Source organism: Emys orbicularis, chromosome 8, assembly GCF_028017835.1.
Source record: "Emys orbicularis isolate rEmyOrb1 chromosome 8, rEmyOrb1.hap1, whole genome shotgun sequence".
Lineage (NCBI taxonomy): Eukaryota > Metazoa > Chordata > Testudines > Emydidae > Emys > Emys orbicularis.
This window is the reverse complement of record NC_088690.1, coordinates 37,563,883-37,578,405: the sequence shown is the minus strand read 5'-3', so window position 1 is coordinate 37,578,405 and position 14,523 is coordinate 37,563,883. Positions and strand designations below refer to the sequence as shown.

The window sequence follows — 14,523 nt, the reverse complement described above, 5'->3', positions numbered from 1 at the left end:
GAGGGCTGCCGAAGATGGGGGGAGTTAAAAAGGAGCTCCTGGCTGGCTGAAGGAACTGAGCAACGTAAGAGCCCAGAACCTAGCCAGACCAGGCGAGGGTTCTGTGATGGGCCCCGCTGGTCCAGTTAAAGACTGAGCCCAGGGAGAGCTGCCGAAAAGGACATACCAACTGAGGGAACTGCGATGGATTGTTACAGGAGGGCAGTGTCTCCAGGGAGAAAACCTTTGCTGAAAGTAAAGACTGTATACCCCAGAAGGGTTTTGTTTATTTGTTCCGCCCACAGACAGTGTGACTCAGCCAGAGGACTGAGTCACTGAAGACCTGCTGAAGAAATCATCGGCTGGGGGTGGGGGTGGAGGGCACTTGTGAGAGGTGAGTGCCACCCCGTTCCAACCAAGAACTAAGAAACAGCAGGCTCACACCTGAACAGAAGGGGGTGCTTGTGAGAAGCGGGTGCGACCCTATTCCAAACTGAGAGATTGCAAAGATGCAATTAGCCAAGGGAGGGCGCTTGTGAGAGGTGTGTGCCGACCCTGTTACAAGAGACCAGAACTGCACACAGTATTCTAGATGGGGGGTCTCACCAGTACCTTGTACAATGGTAATAATACTTCTCTGTCTGTACTGGAAATACTTTGCCTGATGCATCCTCTGATTGTGTTAGCCTTTTTCATGGCCGCATCATGTTGGCAGCTCAGATCATACTGTGATCAACCAATGCACCCAGGTCTTTCTCCTCCTCTGTTGTTTCCAACTGATAAATCCCTAGCCTATAGCAAAAATTCTTGTTGTAAACTTCATCCCATTTCCACTATTCCAGTTTTCAAGATCATCCAAATATTCTCGTATGATATTCCAGTGCTCCACCATATAGGCAATACCTCCCAACTTTGTGTCATCCACAAATTTAATCAGCACACTCCCACTTTTTGTGCCAATATCATTAATGAAAATGTTAAATAAGACTGGACTCAAGACTGATCCCTGAGGAGCTCCACTAGTAACTTCTCTCTAGCCTAACAGTTCATCTTTCAGTATGACCCATTGTCTCTTGTATTTTATCCCAATTACCATTTACCAATGACTTTAATTCCTCACCAGATTAGTAATTTTACTGCCAGTATTGCCTACTTGACTGTTACTGTAATTAGTTTTGGCACTATATTTCCTCCTGTTGTCCATTCTCCTACCCTCTGTTGTTCTTTTTGCCTTTCCTGTATTCTCTTCTACTTGACTTTCCTCCCACTCAATATCGGAATCAGGCATGGAGATTGCATGAGCATCTCCCAACTGTCTCCCCCAAATTCCAAGTTTAAAATTCTTTTAAGTAGTTGTGCCAACCTCCATCCCAGAAGCCTATTACCCTCCCTACTCAGATGGAGCCCATCCCATAAAAACAGTCCTTTGTCTGTGAATGCCTCCCAGTGGTTGAACATCCCAAAGCCTCCTTATAGCACCATTGCCTCAGCCATCTGTTGATCATCATAATCTTGTCTTGCCTTCAATCTCCTCTTCTAGAGACGTGTAGAATCCCACTGAAGATCACCTGAGCCTCCATTTCTTTAAGTATATTCCCCAGCCTGATGTAGTCTTTCTTAGTGTGTCCCAGTGAGACTCTAATAGTATTATTTGTTCCCACATAAAGGACAATTAGTGGATTCTTTCCTGCTCCCATTAGGATCTTCAGTCCCAGGGCCACATCCCATATCTTAGCTCCCGGTACACAATACACCCTTCTGTTCTCCAGAACAGCTCTGGTCACAGGCCTAATGATCAAATGCTTCCCTGAACTACAGTCAGTTTGAGATATTAAATTAAAGCTAATGTATTGCTGTATAAATATTACTGAAGTAATCCCAGTAACACCACTATAGTTAAGGATCTATTTCCTTTTCAGAGTTGAAGAAAATGCCTCAGTCTGAAGGTTATGTTTGGTGTGATATTGTGATTGTTTAAATATTTTTAAATAAAACCTTCTCAGATATTTTTGTATTCAGCTAGTAGGAGTGTCCAGGCTTTAGTTTAGTTTTTGTTTTGTTTTTTTGCCAAATTCAACCTCAGATGTATTTTTTGCAATCAGTAAGTCTTTAAACTTTGAATGATAAGCTAGGACATTGATGTTTACAAAGAATACTATGAAAAGCAATTATTTTGCATGTTTAACAGCTATTTTTCAAAGTGAAATACTGTTTCAAGTTTCAGCACCAGAAGCAGTTATTCTATTTTAATGTTTTTTACCTAGATAGAGGCCCAAACCTGTACCATTTTCATTTAGTTTTGAGAGTGTGTTACAGTGTGGGATTCCGAATCCAAACTGCTGCCTGTGATTTTGGATCTAACTTTGTTGCATAAAGCACTTTGGATCTGAGTCCTAGGTGTGTGAAGCGTGAAAAGAAATATGTGACAGAGTATATTGTGCTTATATCTTTCTTTCCCAGTATAGTATTTTGCCTCTGAATGTACTCAACTCTCACACAAAGAGATACTCTCCACCTGTTTTCCCATCCATCAGAAATCCCACCTGCTCCCAATTACCTCCACATCCCCAGAGAGTGTTTGATTCTGAAGGGGAGGGCATGGTATGGGACCTGGAAAGGAAGTTGGGAGGGGTTATGCAAGAAGGGCTGTAGGCTTGCTGTGTGCTTGAACATATATTTGGGCAATACTAAGAGAGTGCTGGTGGCAGACTCCCATATGTCTATGTCTTAGCAGTGTTAGAAGATGGCTAACAGCATGCTTCTACATGTACTTTGGTAATGTCTGGGTTTGGTTTACTGCATGGACCTATGCATGTTTTGGCAATGCAGGCAATTAACAGCATACAGTATGTGGTCCAACTGCTCCTCTATACTAGGTAGATTCATAATGTTCAGCCTGTGAGGTTGCATGCTTTTTTATTTTACCCCATTATAGTTCTAGGTGGAGGGTAAGAATTTTTTAAGTGAGGAAGGGGATTATGTAAATTGGCAATATTGCAATTGAGCAGAGCAAAATGTAGAATCCAACATATTGCTAAATCTCTAAATCCAAACCTAAAACTACAGGTGGTTTTGTTTTTGACTTTGGAAAGATAAAACCTGACTGAGGTTTTGCCAACCCAAAATACACCCACTTAGGCCCATCTCAAGTAAAAACACAACACATATTTGACATTTTTCTATAAATACTGAGAAATATTCTTGTCATATGCTAGCAGGTTTCTCTTTTACATATATGACAGCACAGCTACATCAGTTTAATTGACCTTGGCAATCTGCATCTGCCAGTGATATGTCCCTGAGGAACACTGCAGTTTTAAACTGCATTTTATTGCAGAAACTTGGGTGTCACAATATAGTTAAAGCTATATAAAAATAACTCATTTTGATACATGGCTTCAAGATTTGCTACAAGTATTTATCTGAAAATATTTCTTCATTATAAATCTACATTAAAATGTCTTTGTATTTATAAAGAAGCTAATTCAAAAGTTAAAGTAGGAAAATAATACACAGTTTAAAATGTTTTGTATTGAGAAAGATGACTTTTAATAGATGGCGGTGAGATGATCTTAGGTTTTGTTATTTGTATTCATATCCCATTTGTACTGTTCCATGCAGTACAAAAAGTAGTGTGTTGTTCTGTGCATTTCAGCTCCTGTTTTATGTACAATCTGTCCATCTGCTGTGTGTGTGTGTGTGTGTGTGTATGTTTATATTCTATTTTGTAACAAATAAGAGAACTGACGATCTCTTTTCTGCAATAATGTTCCATAAGATAAGAGGAGAAAATAGTTGCTTTGTGTTTTAACAGCATATATTTTTCCCATGTAATTTACATTTCAGGAGGGGGGGGGGGTGTCTGATTCACCCTTGCATTACTCCAGATATCCATCAGTGTAACTCCACTGAAATTGCTATGGCATAAAACTGGACTAACATAGTGGTGAATCAGGCACTTGGGCTTCCCATTCTGTAGTTAACATTGTAACACTCCTATTTTAAATTTTTATTTTTCAGTCATCTCCAGGCATATAATTCCACACACACACACACACAATATTTCCTGACCTCTTCTCCCAAAGCAGGTGGTCAGTCATTGATACCATTTTGTGGGTGTTTTATGGAGTTTTTTGTGATAGTATTCCTGCTTTTTCTAAACTAAAAAGAGGAGCGGATGGAGATTTATAGTCTGAGAAGGAAGGATAGTGCAGTGGCGAGAGTTCTAGCCAGGATCTTGGAGACCAGGGTTCAATTTGCTCCTCCACCACGAACTTCCAGTGTGACCTAGGCCAACTCTCTTTGTTCCTCATTCCCCATTTGTAAAATGGGTATAATTGTACCTCAAAGGGTATTGTGAGAATAAATACATTAAAGATTATGGAAAAAAGATTGGGAGGTTTCAGGTGACACTTTGATAATGGGGGCCATGTAGGTGTCTAAAATAGACAGATTAAACAGAACAGCATGCTAAAAATTCCTAGAGTAATGTGGGAAATTCTGCAGTTTTGAAATCTAGTTTGCTTGGAACAGAAATGAAAACAAAGAATTTCAAAAGTTCCCACACAACAAAATTCCTGAAAAAAATTGTTTGGAGTCAATGAAACATTTCATTTTGATTTTGACTTGCTATTTTAAAATTTTTTATATTTATAAAAATAAAAAAATCCAATCCAAAAACTCATTCTGAAATGAAAAATTGAAACATTTTATTCTGAAAATGTTGAGTGAGGGTTTCTTAATCATATTGAATTGCTTTTTTTATTTAAAAAAAAATACAGAAGCAAAATTTTGTCAAAATCATCATATTCCCTAGGGAAGTTTCAGTTTAAATGAAACAGCTTTTTCAGATGGAAAAACATTTTGTCTCAAAATTTTCTACAATAGTTGCCTAATAATTAACTTTCTAAAAGAGGCAGAGGGTCATTTCTGTTGTGAGGGAAGACTCTCTTGATCTTTGGTGTGTATAAATATTGAAGATCTGAAGAAACTGTTACAAGGACAGATGTGGAAAATCATTCTTTTTCAGTTCTAAACTTCAAAAATGCCACCCATCTGCCTCAACAGGTGGGGGAACATGAGGGGCCTGATGGTGAAAGGGGACAGCCTCAGCAGCAAGGAAGGGAGACACTTGCTGAAAGATACCAGGTAGCTCCTCCCCACCCCTTGGAGTCTCTGGCATTCATCCGACAGTAGGGGAGAGGGGTGCTGATTCTCCAGCATTCCCTAGCTCCCAGAATTTAACCTGGGGTGAGAGCCCTGTGGATCCTCTTTCAGCTTCATTTCTGCAGCCCCACACTACTCACATCCTGACAAATGCCGTGATCACCCGTTTGGGGGTCAGGAACTATTTTTTTTCCCTACGGGCCAATTGGCAGAGAACCAGGGTGTTTTTTCACCTTCCTTGAAGCACCTTCAAGACATGGTGGGTTAAGCAGGAATGCACTTAGTACCTAACTGAGGTACTTGGTTGAGTTGTTAATGTTTTGCAACTTGAGGCCGGTTAAAAGGATAAAATGAATGGTTCCCAGAAGTAAAATACTGGGATATTGGTGATGGGCTTTGGGCTCATGAGAGCTTGTGGGCCAAGGTCAGGTCAGACCTTTTGGCCCTCATGGGCTGAAGTCCCCACCCTTCTGCACCCTCTGTCTCTCATGGGAGGCGAGAGGGGGGGAGAGGATGGTAGGACTCAGAGCAAGCTGAGTCCTGGAGGGTAGGCTGAGGAGAGTCTACCCCAAGTTATGGGTTATATGGTAAGAGCCCTGTAACCCCCACACTGGAACCAATTAAATGCCTGATATAGGAAGCTCTGGGTAATGGGCGAGTAGTGCCCCTCCCCTGTGTTTAAGCTTAATAAAAGTTGCAGCCTGCCACTTAAAATTCATCCATATGTCTGTCATCATTTCATTGCGTGTCTGGATCAAGGAGACATGACTCAGAGGCTGGGAGGGCAACAACTTTGAAAACTACCAAGTGTATATGTTTGTTGTCCTGGGAAGTAGAAAAGTATTTTGGATATGATGTGGATGAGGGGTAGACAAATGAGAATGGGATGAATGGATGATGCTAGGATAAAAGAAGGTAAGAATGCCCCTTGTTCACCAATGGTGACTAGGGCAGGATTTTCAAAAGTGCAGAACATTAGCCTAACTTTGCACCCATTGATATTAATGGTAAAACTCCCAATGATGTCAGTGGTAGGTGAGGAAAGCCAGTGCTGAGTATTCTTGTAAATCTCAATATAAAGTCTGTGCAGGATTTGTAATTCGTGCTCAGGAAGTGATCAATAGCGTATCAGAGTCAGTTTGTTCCTTCTGGTTTGGGCACAGTCGACACCACCTCTTTCTTCACTTCATGATACTCCTGTATAATTACCTCTTGCATATACCTAGCTTAGCAGACACATGAGAAATGGTTTCTATTGTGACACTTGTTGCATATTCATTCCATATGCTAGACATTGGACCTTTGCATGTGAATCCCCATAGTAAATACACTTCTGGATTAACTTTACTGGAAGTCAAAGTAGAAACACAGTGATGCAGACTGTAACAATGGTTCCCATTTCTGGCATAAGTGGCCAACATTTTAAAACAATGTTTTATTTCTTACTTTTATCATTGTCTATATAAAGTGGATTGTAGCAACAATTGCTTAGTAAATCTGTTAAACTATCTCCAGATCATCTACTTAGTATCTTTTTATCTTTCACTTAAATACAGTAAAAGAAGCCATGAATCCTATCCAGTTTAATAGATGGGGTCTTCCTGAAGTGGATCCAGAGACCATGCAAACCAGTGAACCGTGGGTTTTTGCCGGTGGTGACATTGGAGGTTTAGCTAACACTACAGTGGAATCAGTGAACGATGGAAAACAAGCTTCCTGGTATATGCACAGATACATACAGGTGGGTCTTTAAAAGTAGTTTTCCTTTCCAGCTGCAACTTGATATCAGTTTTCACACACACATTTATTGGCTTGCTTTTTTTATGGTTATTGAAATAATTGCCATGGATTTCTAGAATTAAATATGTAGGTTTTGAGTAACGGGCATCTAGATACTCTGGGGATTGGTGCATTACAAATCTGTTAGATCAGTGATTCTCAAACTTATTTGATCGTGCCCCCCTTCTTTGTGGCTGTACTAGTTTACACCTTCCCTTCCCGCCACACAAGTAAATATACTGACAAAAAAAAGAATCAATATTCAACACTCACTAAATATTAAAAACAGTAAAGCATTGATTCAAACAGAGCCAGTGATCCATTGTAATAAGAGCAAATGCAAAACTGCGATCATGGTCAATTCTTACAATTAAATGTGCACACCATGTCGTAGCAAATGGATTAATGTACAGATGGCAACGACTTTGTATAATGCTATGCAAGCTTAACAGAAATCTGTCAAAATCCACAGCGCCATCTGAGGACCTGACATGTCTGGAGGAGTCAGGTTTGATAATAATTCATTGCTGTGGGTAAAATGTACGCAGTAATTTCCCCCCCCTAAAGCATCTCATCCTTCCCCTCCCCCCCCCCAGAATGCATTGTGCGCCCCCCCAGGGGGGCCTGCTTCCCAGTTTGAGAGCCTCTGGATTAGATAATTAAAACTATAGATGTATAATAACAAAAATGGCTTTGGTAGATTGAAACTAGATTTTTTTTTTAAATGTGTAAATCTTAACAACATTCTTCTCTCCAACTCAGAGTTCCACCAAGGTCTCTGGTCTGCTATGGCTTCTTCCACAATATTCAGTATATGCAGAAATATCATTTAGGTAATGGGGGGCGGGAAGCCCATCAATATTAAATAGAACCTCTGAACAGCATAGAAAATATAAATTAAATATGGTCTCTGTTGTTACCTGGGGAAGATACTATTATTTATAGAGTGCAAGTGTACTAATGTTTGACAAAACATGCGCACACGCACACACACAAACAAGGGATTGCAGTCCAGCTCCGACAAATCTGATAATGGGGCCACACGAGCAAGGCAAATACAAAACCTAATTCACAGAGAAAAACAGTGCAAAGAAGTGGGGTTTAATGGGTTTAAACTTGAGCAACCAGGTGACTAAGCATTTCCCCTTTGCGTGCTGTAGAGATGATACAGAGTGAGAGCTGTGATCTGCTCTTCTCTCCCCCTGGTTTAATGTAAAAACAGGCATAGTGAGCAAGCTATCATCTTAGATCAGGTGCAGAGGGACCATAGCAGACCAGAGTCCTTGGCCCTTGTGTGGAAAGGCAGCTGATAAAAACATGTTTGTAGTATGAAGAATTCTTTGGAACAAACAGAGAAGAAAATGTTTCCCAAGAAAAATGGATTTGAACAACTGAGGTAGTAGCAGTGCAATTCCTTTGTCCCCCACCCCTTATGAGACACTGTGTGCGCGCAGCATCATATTGTTTCAGTCTGATGTGGCTTCATAAAAATACTGTGTGGCTCAAAACTTGTTTTCACTATCAGTACATATTTTTCTCACTTATTCTGAAGCAGTGTTTGTAATCTGTATTTTTAGACCCCATCCAAATACTTAGTGTTAAACATTCTAAGCTTTGATGTGTGAGTACATTTGTTTTGGCATCTCTGTGACCCTAGTGGGGGTATCTCCTCTCTCTCTCTCTCTCTCTCTCTCTCTCTCTCTCTCTCTCTCTCTCTCCAAATTCCCTCTCCAACTTCTCATGAAAACATGCATCACTCAAAGCATCTCTTATAATTGCATTCCCGTCAAAGGACATTTTTTCTTCCTCTAAAACATTCAGTATATTGGAATATACTGAGCATTTTAAAGGGAGTCTGAAAAGTTGTGGTCTGAGAATTTAGAATTTTAAATCAAACAGACTTGATATTAGAGGGCTTCGGTTACCCTTTGCAGGTTTTGAGGCAGCTTATTCGACCTTACAGTCTCACCAGGAAGCTAATGGGAAAGCCTTGCAGCAATCTTCACAGGAAAGTTTCCAAATGTCAAGTGTCATCTTTCCAGCTGCTAGATGAATGGGTAGCCAAGAGGCATTTATTTGGATGTACGGTCCCTGTAAAATCTGGCTGCTGTGGTGGGAAAGACTATAATTTGGCAGTTACTTTACCAATATTTGCATCAGTTGCAATCTTAGTAACAGGATGAGGGACTTCATTTTTAGGGGAGTTGTGATTTAGAGCCAGATCACAATGCTCTAGCATTTATACGCCTAATACATGGCTCTGTGTGTGGGTACACATACATACATATGTAAAGTGTTCCTCAATTTTTAACTAACTGTTGAATCCTCCCCTGCTTTAGATAAAAATACCCTCATGAAATAGATTGACTTTCTCTCACCTACAGGATTGTAAAGCTGACAATTTCTTCACAGTCTTAGTGTTTGATTTAATAAAAAGGCTCATTTTAGGTTTCAGCTGTTCTGTGTATCTATTTGTATTTATAAAAAATAATTGCCCGTTTCCCAAGCCACTGACTGTACTATCACCAGTAAAAATATAACTAGCATGCAGTCCACTCTTGGCAGCATCAAAAGACCAATCCAAACAATTCTAGACCACAATAAAAAGTGAAATTAAAAAACAGCATCCTAGTTAATTGCTTGTCGTTTCCTTTAAACAGCACACTCCTCACATCTCAGCCTAGTTCAGGCAAAAGGCTGAGCAAACAGATGGGCTTTACATGTGCCCTGAAGCTCAAATCATTCAAACTCTGGCATGCATTCAAGAGAAGTGTGAGTTCCAGAGTCAAGGGCTTTCCAAAAGGAATGCCTTATGTTCAAAACTAGGAATTATTTACAGAAGCATTTTGGCTGATCTCACACTGGACGTTCTCCATCAGTAACAGACCAAACATTCCTTGCTTCTCAGCATTCTTCCACCAGCTTGAAAAGCACAGGCTTGGCTGAATTCTGTATCTTTATGGCCTCTGTAAACAAGACCAGCCAAAACCCAACTGAAGATGGAAGTACTTTTGTCCCTTTCTGGTCTGACTGTTCCATTAGAACTTTCCTATACATTCTAAATAGAATCAATGTAATTCAAAGATAGAGGAAGATAAAGATCCATGTAGAAGCAACCCAATTCACCAGGCTACCCACTACTCAGACTATTTTCTGAGGTCTACATTTTGTTTGTTATGCCGTGAACATGTAATGGTTTCCGTGCTTAATTTTGCTAATTTATTTAGGCTTGTCTATACTTAAAGCACTGCAGCGGGTTACTGAAGACGCTACCTCTACCGACAGGAGAGCGGCTCCTGTCAGCATAGGTACTCCACCTCCCAGGAGGCGGTAGCTCTGTCAATGGAAGAAGCCCTCACGTCAACATAGCGCTGTCTAGGAACTAGGTTGGTATGACTGCGTTGTTCAGGGGGGTGGATTTTCCACATCCCTGAGTGATGTCGTTATACTGATATAAGTTTGTAGTGTAGACCAGGGCTTAGTCTGTAGTTTGTAGTGTAGACCAGGGTAATGTAATAGTTCAGCCCTTTGCCCAACTTAAAGCCTAGCAGCATTGGGTGCTATTCCCTATATAACCTCTGTTCCTATCCTTGAGGCAGAAGAAGTGGTCTCTCTGCAAGGCATATGGAGTAGGAGTGGTTTGTTGTTTTGCATTACCTAGTGCCTCAGTATTTTAATGTCTCAGTCTTGCCCTCAGTGCCCTGTGCAGGTCTCAATTCTTACGGTGTTCTCCCCTCCCCCTTTGCTTGCCCAATTGCACCAGCCTTGAAGCTGCATTTGTCATCTGCTCACACTCCCATTTCTCTGTCTCTTTCCACGCCACCCCTTACACGTGGAATGCCTTTCCTACATCTGTTTGCCAAGTCACCATCCTCTCCTTATTCAAATTCCCCCTAAAGATTCACTCTTCTGGCGTTGTTTACAATGAGTCTGTAGTTACTAATAAGTATTTTTAAATTCTGTTTTCCTTCCTCTGAGCCACTCAGTGTGTCCTGTGTCTACCTGTTAGAGCAGACTGTAAGCTATTTTGTGCACTTAATAAATAATAGTGGGCCAGATCTTCAGCTGATGTAAATTGCAGTTCCTTGAGGATCTGGCCCAATATCATTTTAAGGGCACTGATATTGTATTACTTAAAGCAGATGCCCCCCCCACACACACACACACTTTCCCATGCGATAAATAAATAATGTGAATTTTATATCTAGTGAGCCTGGACTGTATTTCTTTTATGAAGACTGGCCATTTCCTCAGGCTTGTCTTTGAAGCTGTTGGCCATGCTGGCTGCCTTCTATTCAGGCTAAATGAGGGAACAATTAAATGCCCCCTTTGTTTAATGTTAGCCGAAACATTGGAAAACACTGCCCTAGGGACTAAAATGTCACCTCCCAAAGACTAGACGGTATGCAAACAGAAGGTAGCCGGTGAGTTATTTGATTTTAGCTGCATGTATGTGAGAGTCAGAAACAACCAGGAAGCAGGTAGAAAAAAGCAGAAAGGCAAGGAGAAATTAGAAAAGCACTGGAAGTGTGGCCCTGAGAGAGAGCTTTTTCAGTGCTGCTGGCTCAAAAGAGGCTTGCACTGTGAGCGAAAAACTTCCTGTTATTAATTCCTGGGGTGTTTAGGAAAATAAGACTTTGTACATACTTTGTAAATAAATAAGATTGCAATGAAGAAATACCTGACTCCATCATCAATTTCTCCTTCTAAACCAGGGGTTCTCAAACTGAGGGTCGCGACCCATCAGAGGGTTGCAAAGTTATTACATGGGGGGTCGCGAGCTGTCAGCTTCCACCCTCAAACCACACTTTTCCTCCAGCATTTATAATGGTGTTAAATATATAAAAATGTGTTTTTAATTTATAAGGGGGGTCACACTCAGAGGCTTCCTATGTGAAAGGGGTCACCAGTACAAAAGTTTGAGAACCCCTGTTCTAAAGGAAACAATCCCCAAGACCTCAAATATTGGGTAACCGGTTGAGTCAAAAGGGGTAACAGTATGGTGTTAATTCATATCTCTGAGATATAGAACTTCTCCTATTGTGCTTCGACAAATATGTAATTTTAGAATGAATAAGTGCATATTTACAAAGCCTATTCAAGTTCCTTAAAGGATCCACAGGCAGGGGATAATACACTGCAATTCAGTACAATTTTTTAATTTGAATAGTGCCTTTCATACAAAATGCTTTGGTGACTGATTGTAAATAATAGAATTACACAGCTAAATAATAGAAAAGAGAGTGAGTACGGACAAGGAAGAATAGACAGGTTTTCAGATGAGATTTTAAATGAGCGAGTCAATGAAGTGGAAAGATGCAGGAAAATCATTCGAGGCTGCAGAGGAGAAGGCTCTCAGTAAAAGAATGATGTTGATGAAACTTAGCATTTTTTTAGTGCTCTGTGTGTTGAAGGCACTGCGTAGACATTGACTATATACAATAATGCCATGAGGTAGGTGGTCAAGTAGTTATCCACAGTTAGGGAAACAGACAGAGACAGGTGAAATTACTTGCTCAAGGCCACACAGCGAATCAGTGTGCAAGTTTTAAAATGCAGGATCTCCCTGTCTCCCAGTCCTGTGCTCTTCACTACAGAGCACACTGTCTCTGCAGGAGTATCCAGATCAGAAGAAAGAAGACCACTGCATGCAAAATGTTTGTGGATTTTGGCATGCTTTTCAAAGAACTATGGAGACATGGTAACCAGGCATCTGAATTCCCACAATTGTAGACTCAACTGGTTGACAACAAATTAGAGAAGAATCTGGCAAGAATTTTTTATCATCTTTTTCTAAAATCAGGGAAAGAATGATTATAAATAAACTTGTGCCTACAGGTTTTCTTTTACTGTGTGTGCAGTGTCAGGTCAATCTTCATTATAAAGCTTATTTTTTCCTATTAGGAACCTATATAGCATTTTAATTTGATTTAGTAAATTTAGTTCCTTTATGAGCATTGTGCTGAACAGAGAGGTTGTGAAAACCAAAACAAACATAAAAAAAGAGCAAAAGGAAGTGTGACAACAGGAGGGGAAGATAAATCTGCAAGGAAGCATTGCTACTGACTGTTGAACCCTCGGCCTCATCTTACAGCAGTGCATATTTTGTCATTTTGATTTACTCCCCTGGATTCCCTAATTCTTGTCACCACCTATGCCAGCCTCTTGGGATGAAAGACCCATTTTGGACACCTCGTTGGGCCAGCGATCATCAGAGATGTGGAAGTGTAGTATCAGGCTGTTGGAGATATTCAGGCTATAAAAGTGGTTTCCAAACCACTATGACAAAATAGGCAGCAGTGACCCCCATTAACAGGGAGTGGGGCACCAGGAGTAGGCAGCTTCTGGTGGAGTCAATGCATTTTTGCATCTAGGTGGAGTCACATCTTTTTTCTCTCTCAAGGCAGTTTACCAAGGGTGTAGAGAGAGTGCAGACTCCTAATGTCAGGGGAAAAGGTCTATGCCTGGAGGTGTTTCAGTGGATGTCTGGAAACCCTGGTGATCAACTAGTTTGCAGGCCAGCATGCAGCAAAGCTTTCATGTTCTTACATGGGCACATTCAATCTGCGTGTCCCAAATTCCTTTCATTAGAGGAGGTTTTTTTATCTTGCACAAGCCAAGTTTTATTTATACAAAATCACAGAAAGCACATTTGCCGCCTTTAGCTAAGATTCATTTGAAACAAAATTCATTTCATGTGGCAGTGGAAGTAGCTTTTGAAGATTAGGTCATCGAGCCAGGAAACAGAAACAGGATGACATGGCTTAAGCAACTAATCAAATACTGAATTTTGAATACCGAATATTTTCAGGCATACCAGGATTGAGCAGTTTGTGAGCAGTCCACAGGCTGAAATGTATTTACATACCACATTTGAACAATTTTGAATAATCAAAAAATTAATAAATAACTGCAGTCTGCTTGCAGAAAGGAAAAGAGGCATAAGTTTACTATGCACCACCCTTTACTCAGAGCAGATAGTTACATCATAGTCTAGGCTTGAATACATTGCTTGTTTTCAACTGTTTGCCCGACTCTTCCAATACCACCACTTCCCATTAACTCCTTTGTTTTCTTTCCACACTGTACTATGTATGGTTTATATTCTAAGCTCCTGTCCTTCACTTTGCACCAGAAATGGTGCCAGTTGAGAATGAACATCTTGTCCAGTAAAAACTACACTGAGAACACAGGCCACCTAACATCTAGACAACGGTAATAAATTTCTGTCACTCCTGACCTACACCAGATTTCAGCCTGTGACTTTGGGGTGAAAGGTTTTGTATCCTAATACCAAATTTCTGAGCTGTCCATTATTTTTTTAAATTAATAACAGAAAGGAAAAATAGCAGCTGGTTACTCAGATATTGAAATATTAGGTCACAATAGTACCTTGAAGTCATGGCCCTGAGTTTGGGGCAGTGGAACTCTGGAGTTTCCCAGCAGGTGCTCTGCTAAGCACTGTGACTCAGGTAGGCATGTTGCCTCTCAGGGTATGTCTACACTGCAATTAAAAACCCATGGCTAGCCCATGCCAGCTGAATCAGCTGTGTGCGGCTCGGGCTATGGGGATGTTTAATTGCAGTATAGATGTTTGGG

General features: G+C 40.6%; 1 protein-coding gene across 1 annotated transcript in view; it reads left to right on the top strand.

Annotated features, from left to right (window-relative positions):
• DPYD (dihydropyrimidine dehydrogenase) overlaps positions 1-14,523 on the top strand; it is a 564,598-nt gene that overhangs the window by 310,114 nt on the left and 239,961 nt on the right. The window contains exon 12 of the mRNA XM_065409369.1: positions 6,702-6,886. Coding sequence (XP_065265441.1) covers positions 6,702-6,886 — 185 coding nt within the window. The remainder of the gene's footprint in view (positions 1-6,701; positions 6,887-14,523) is intronic.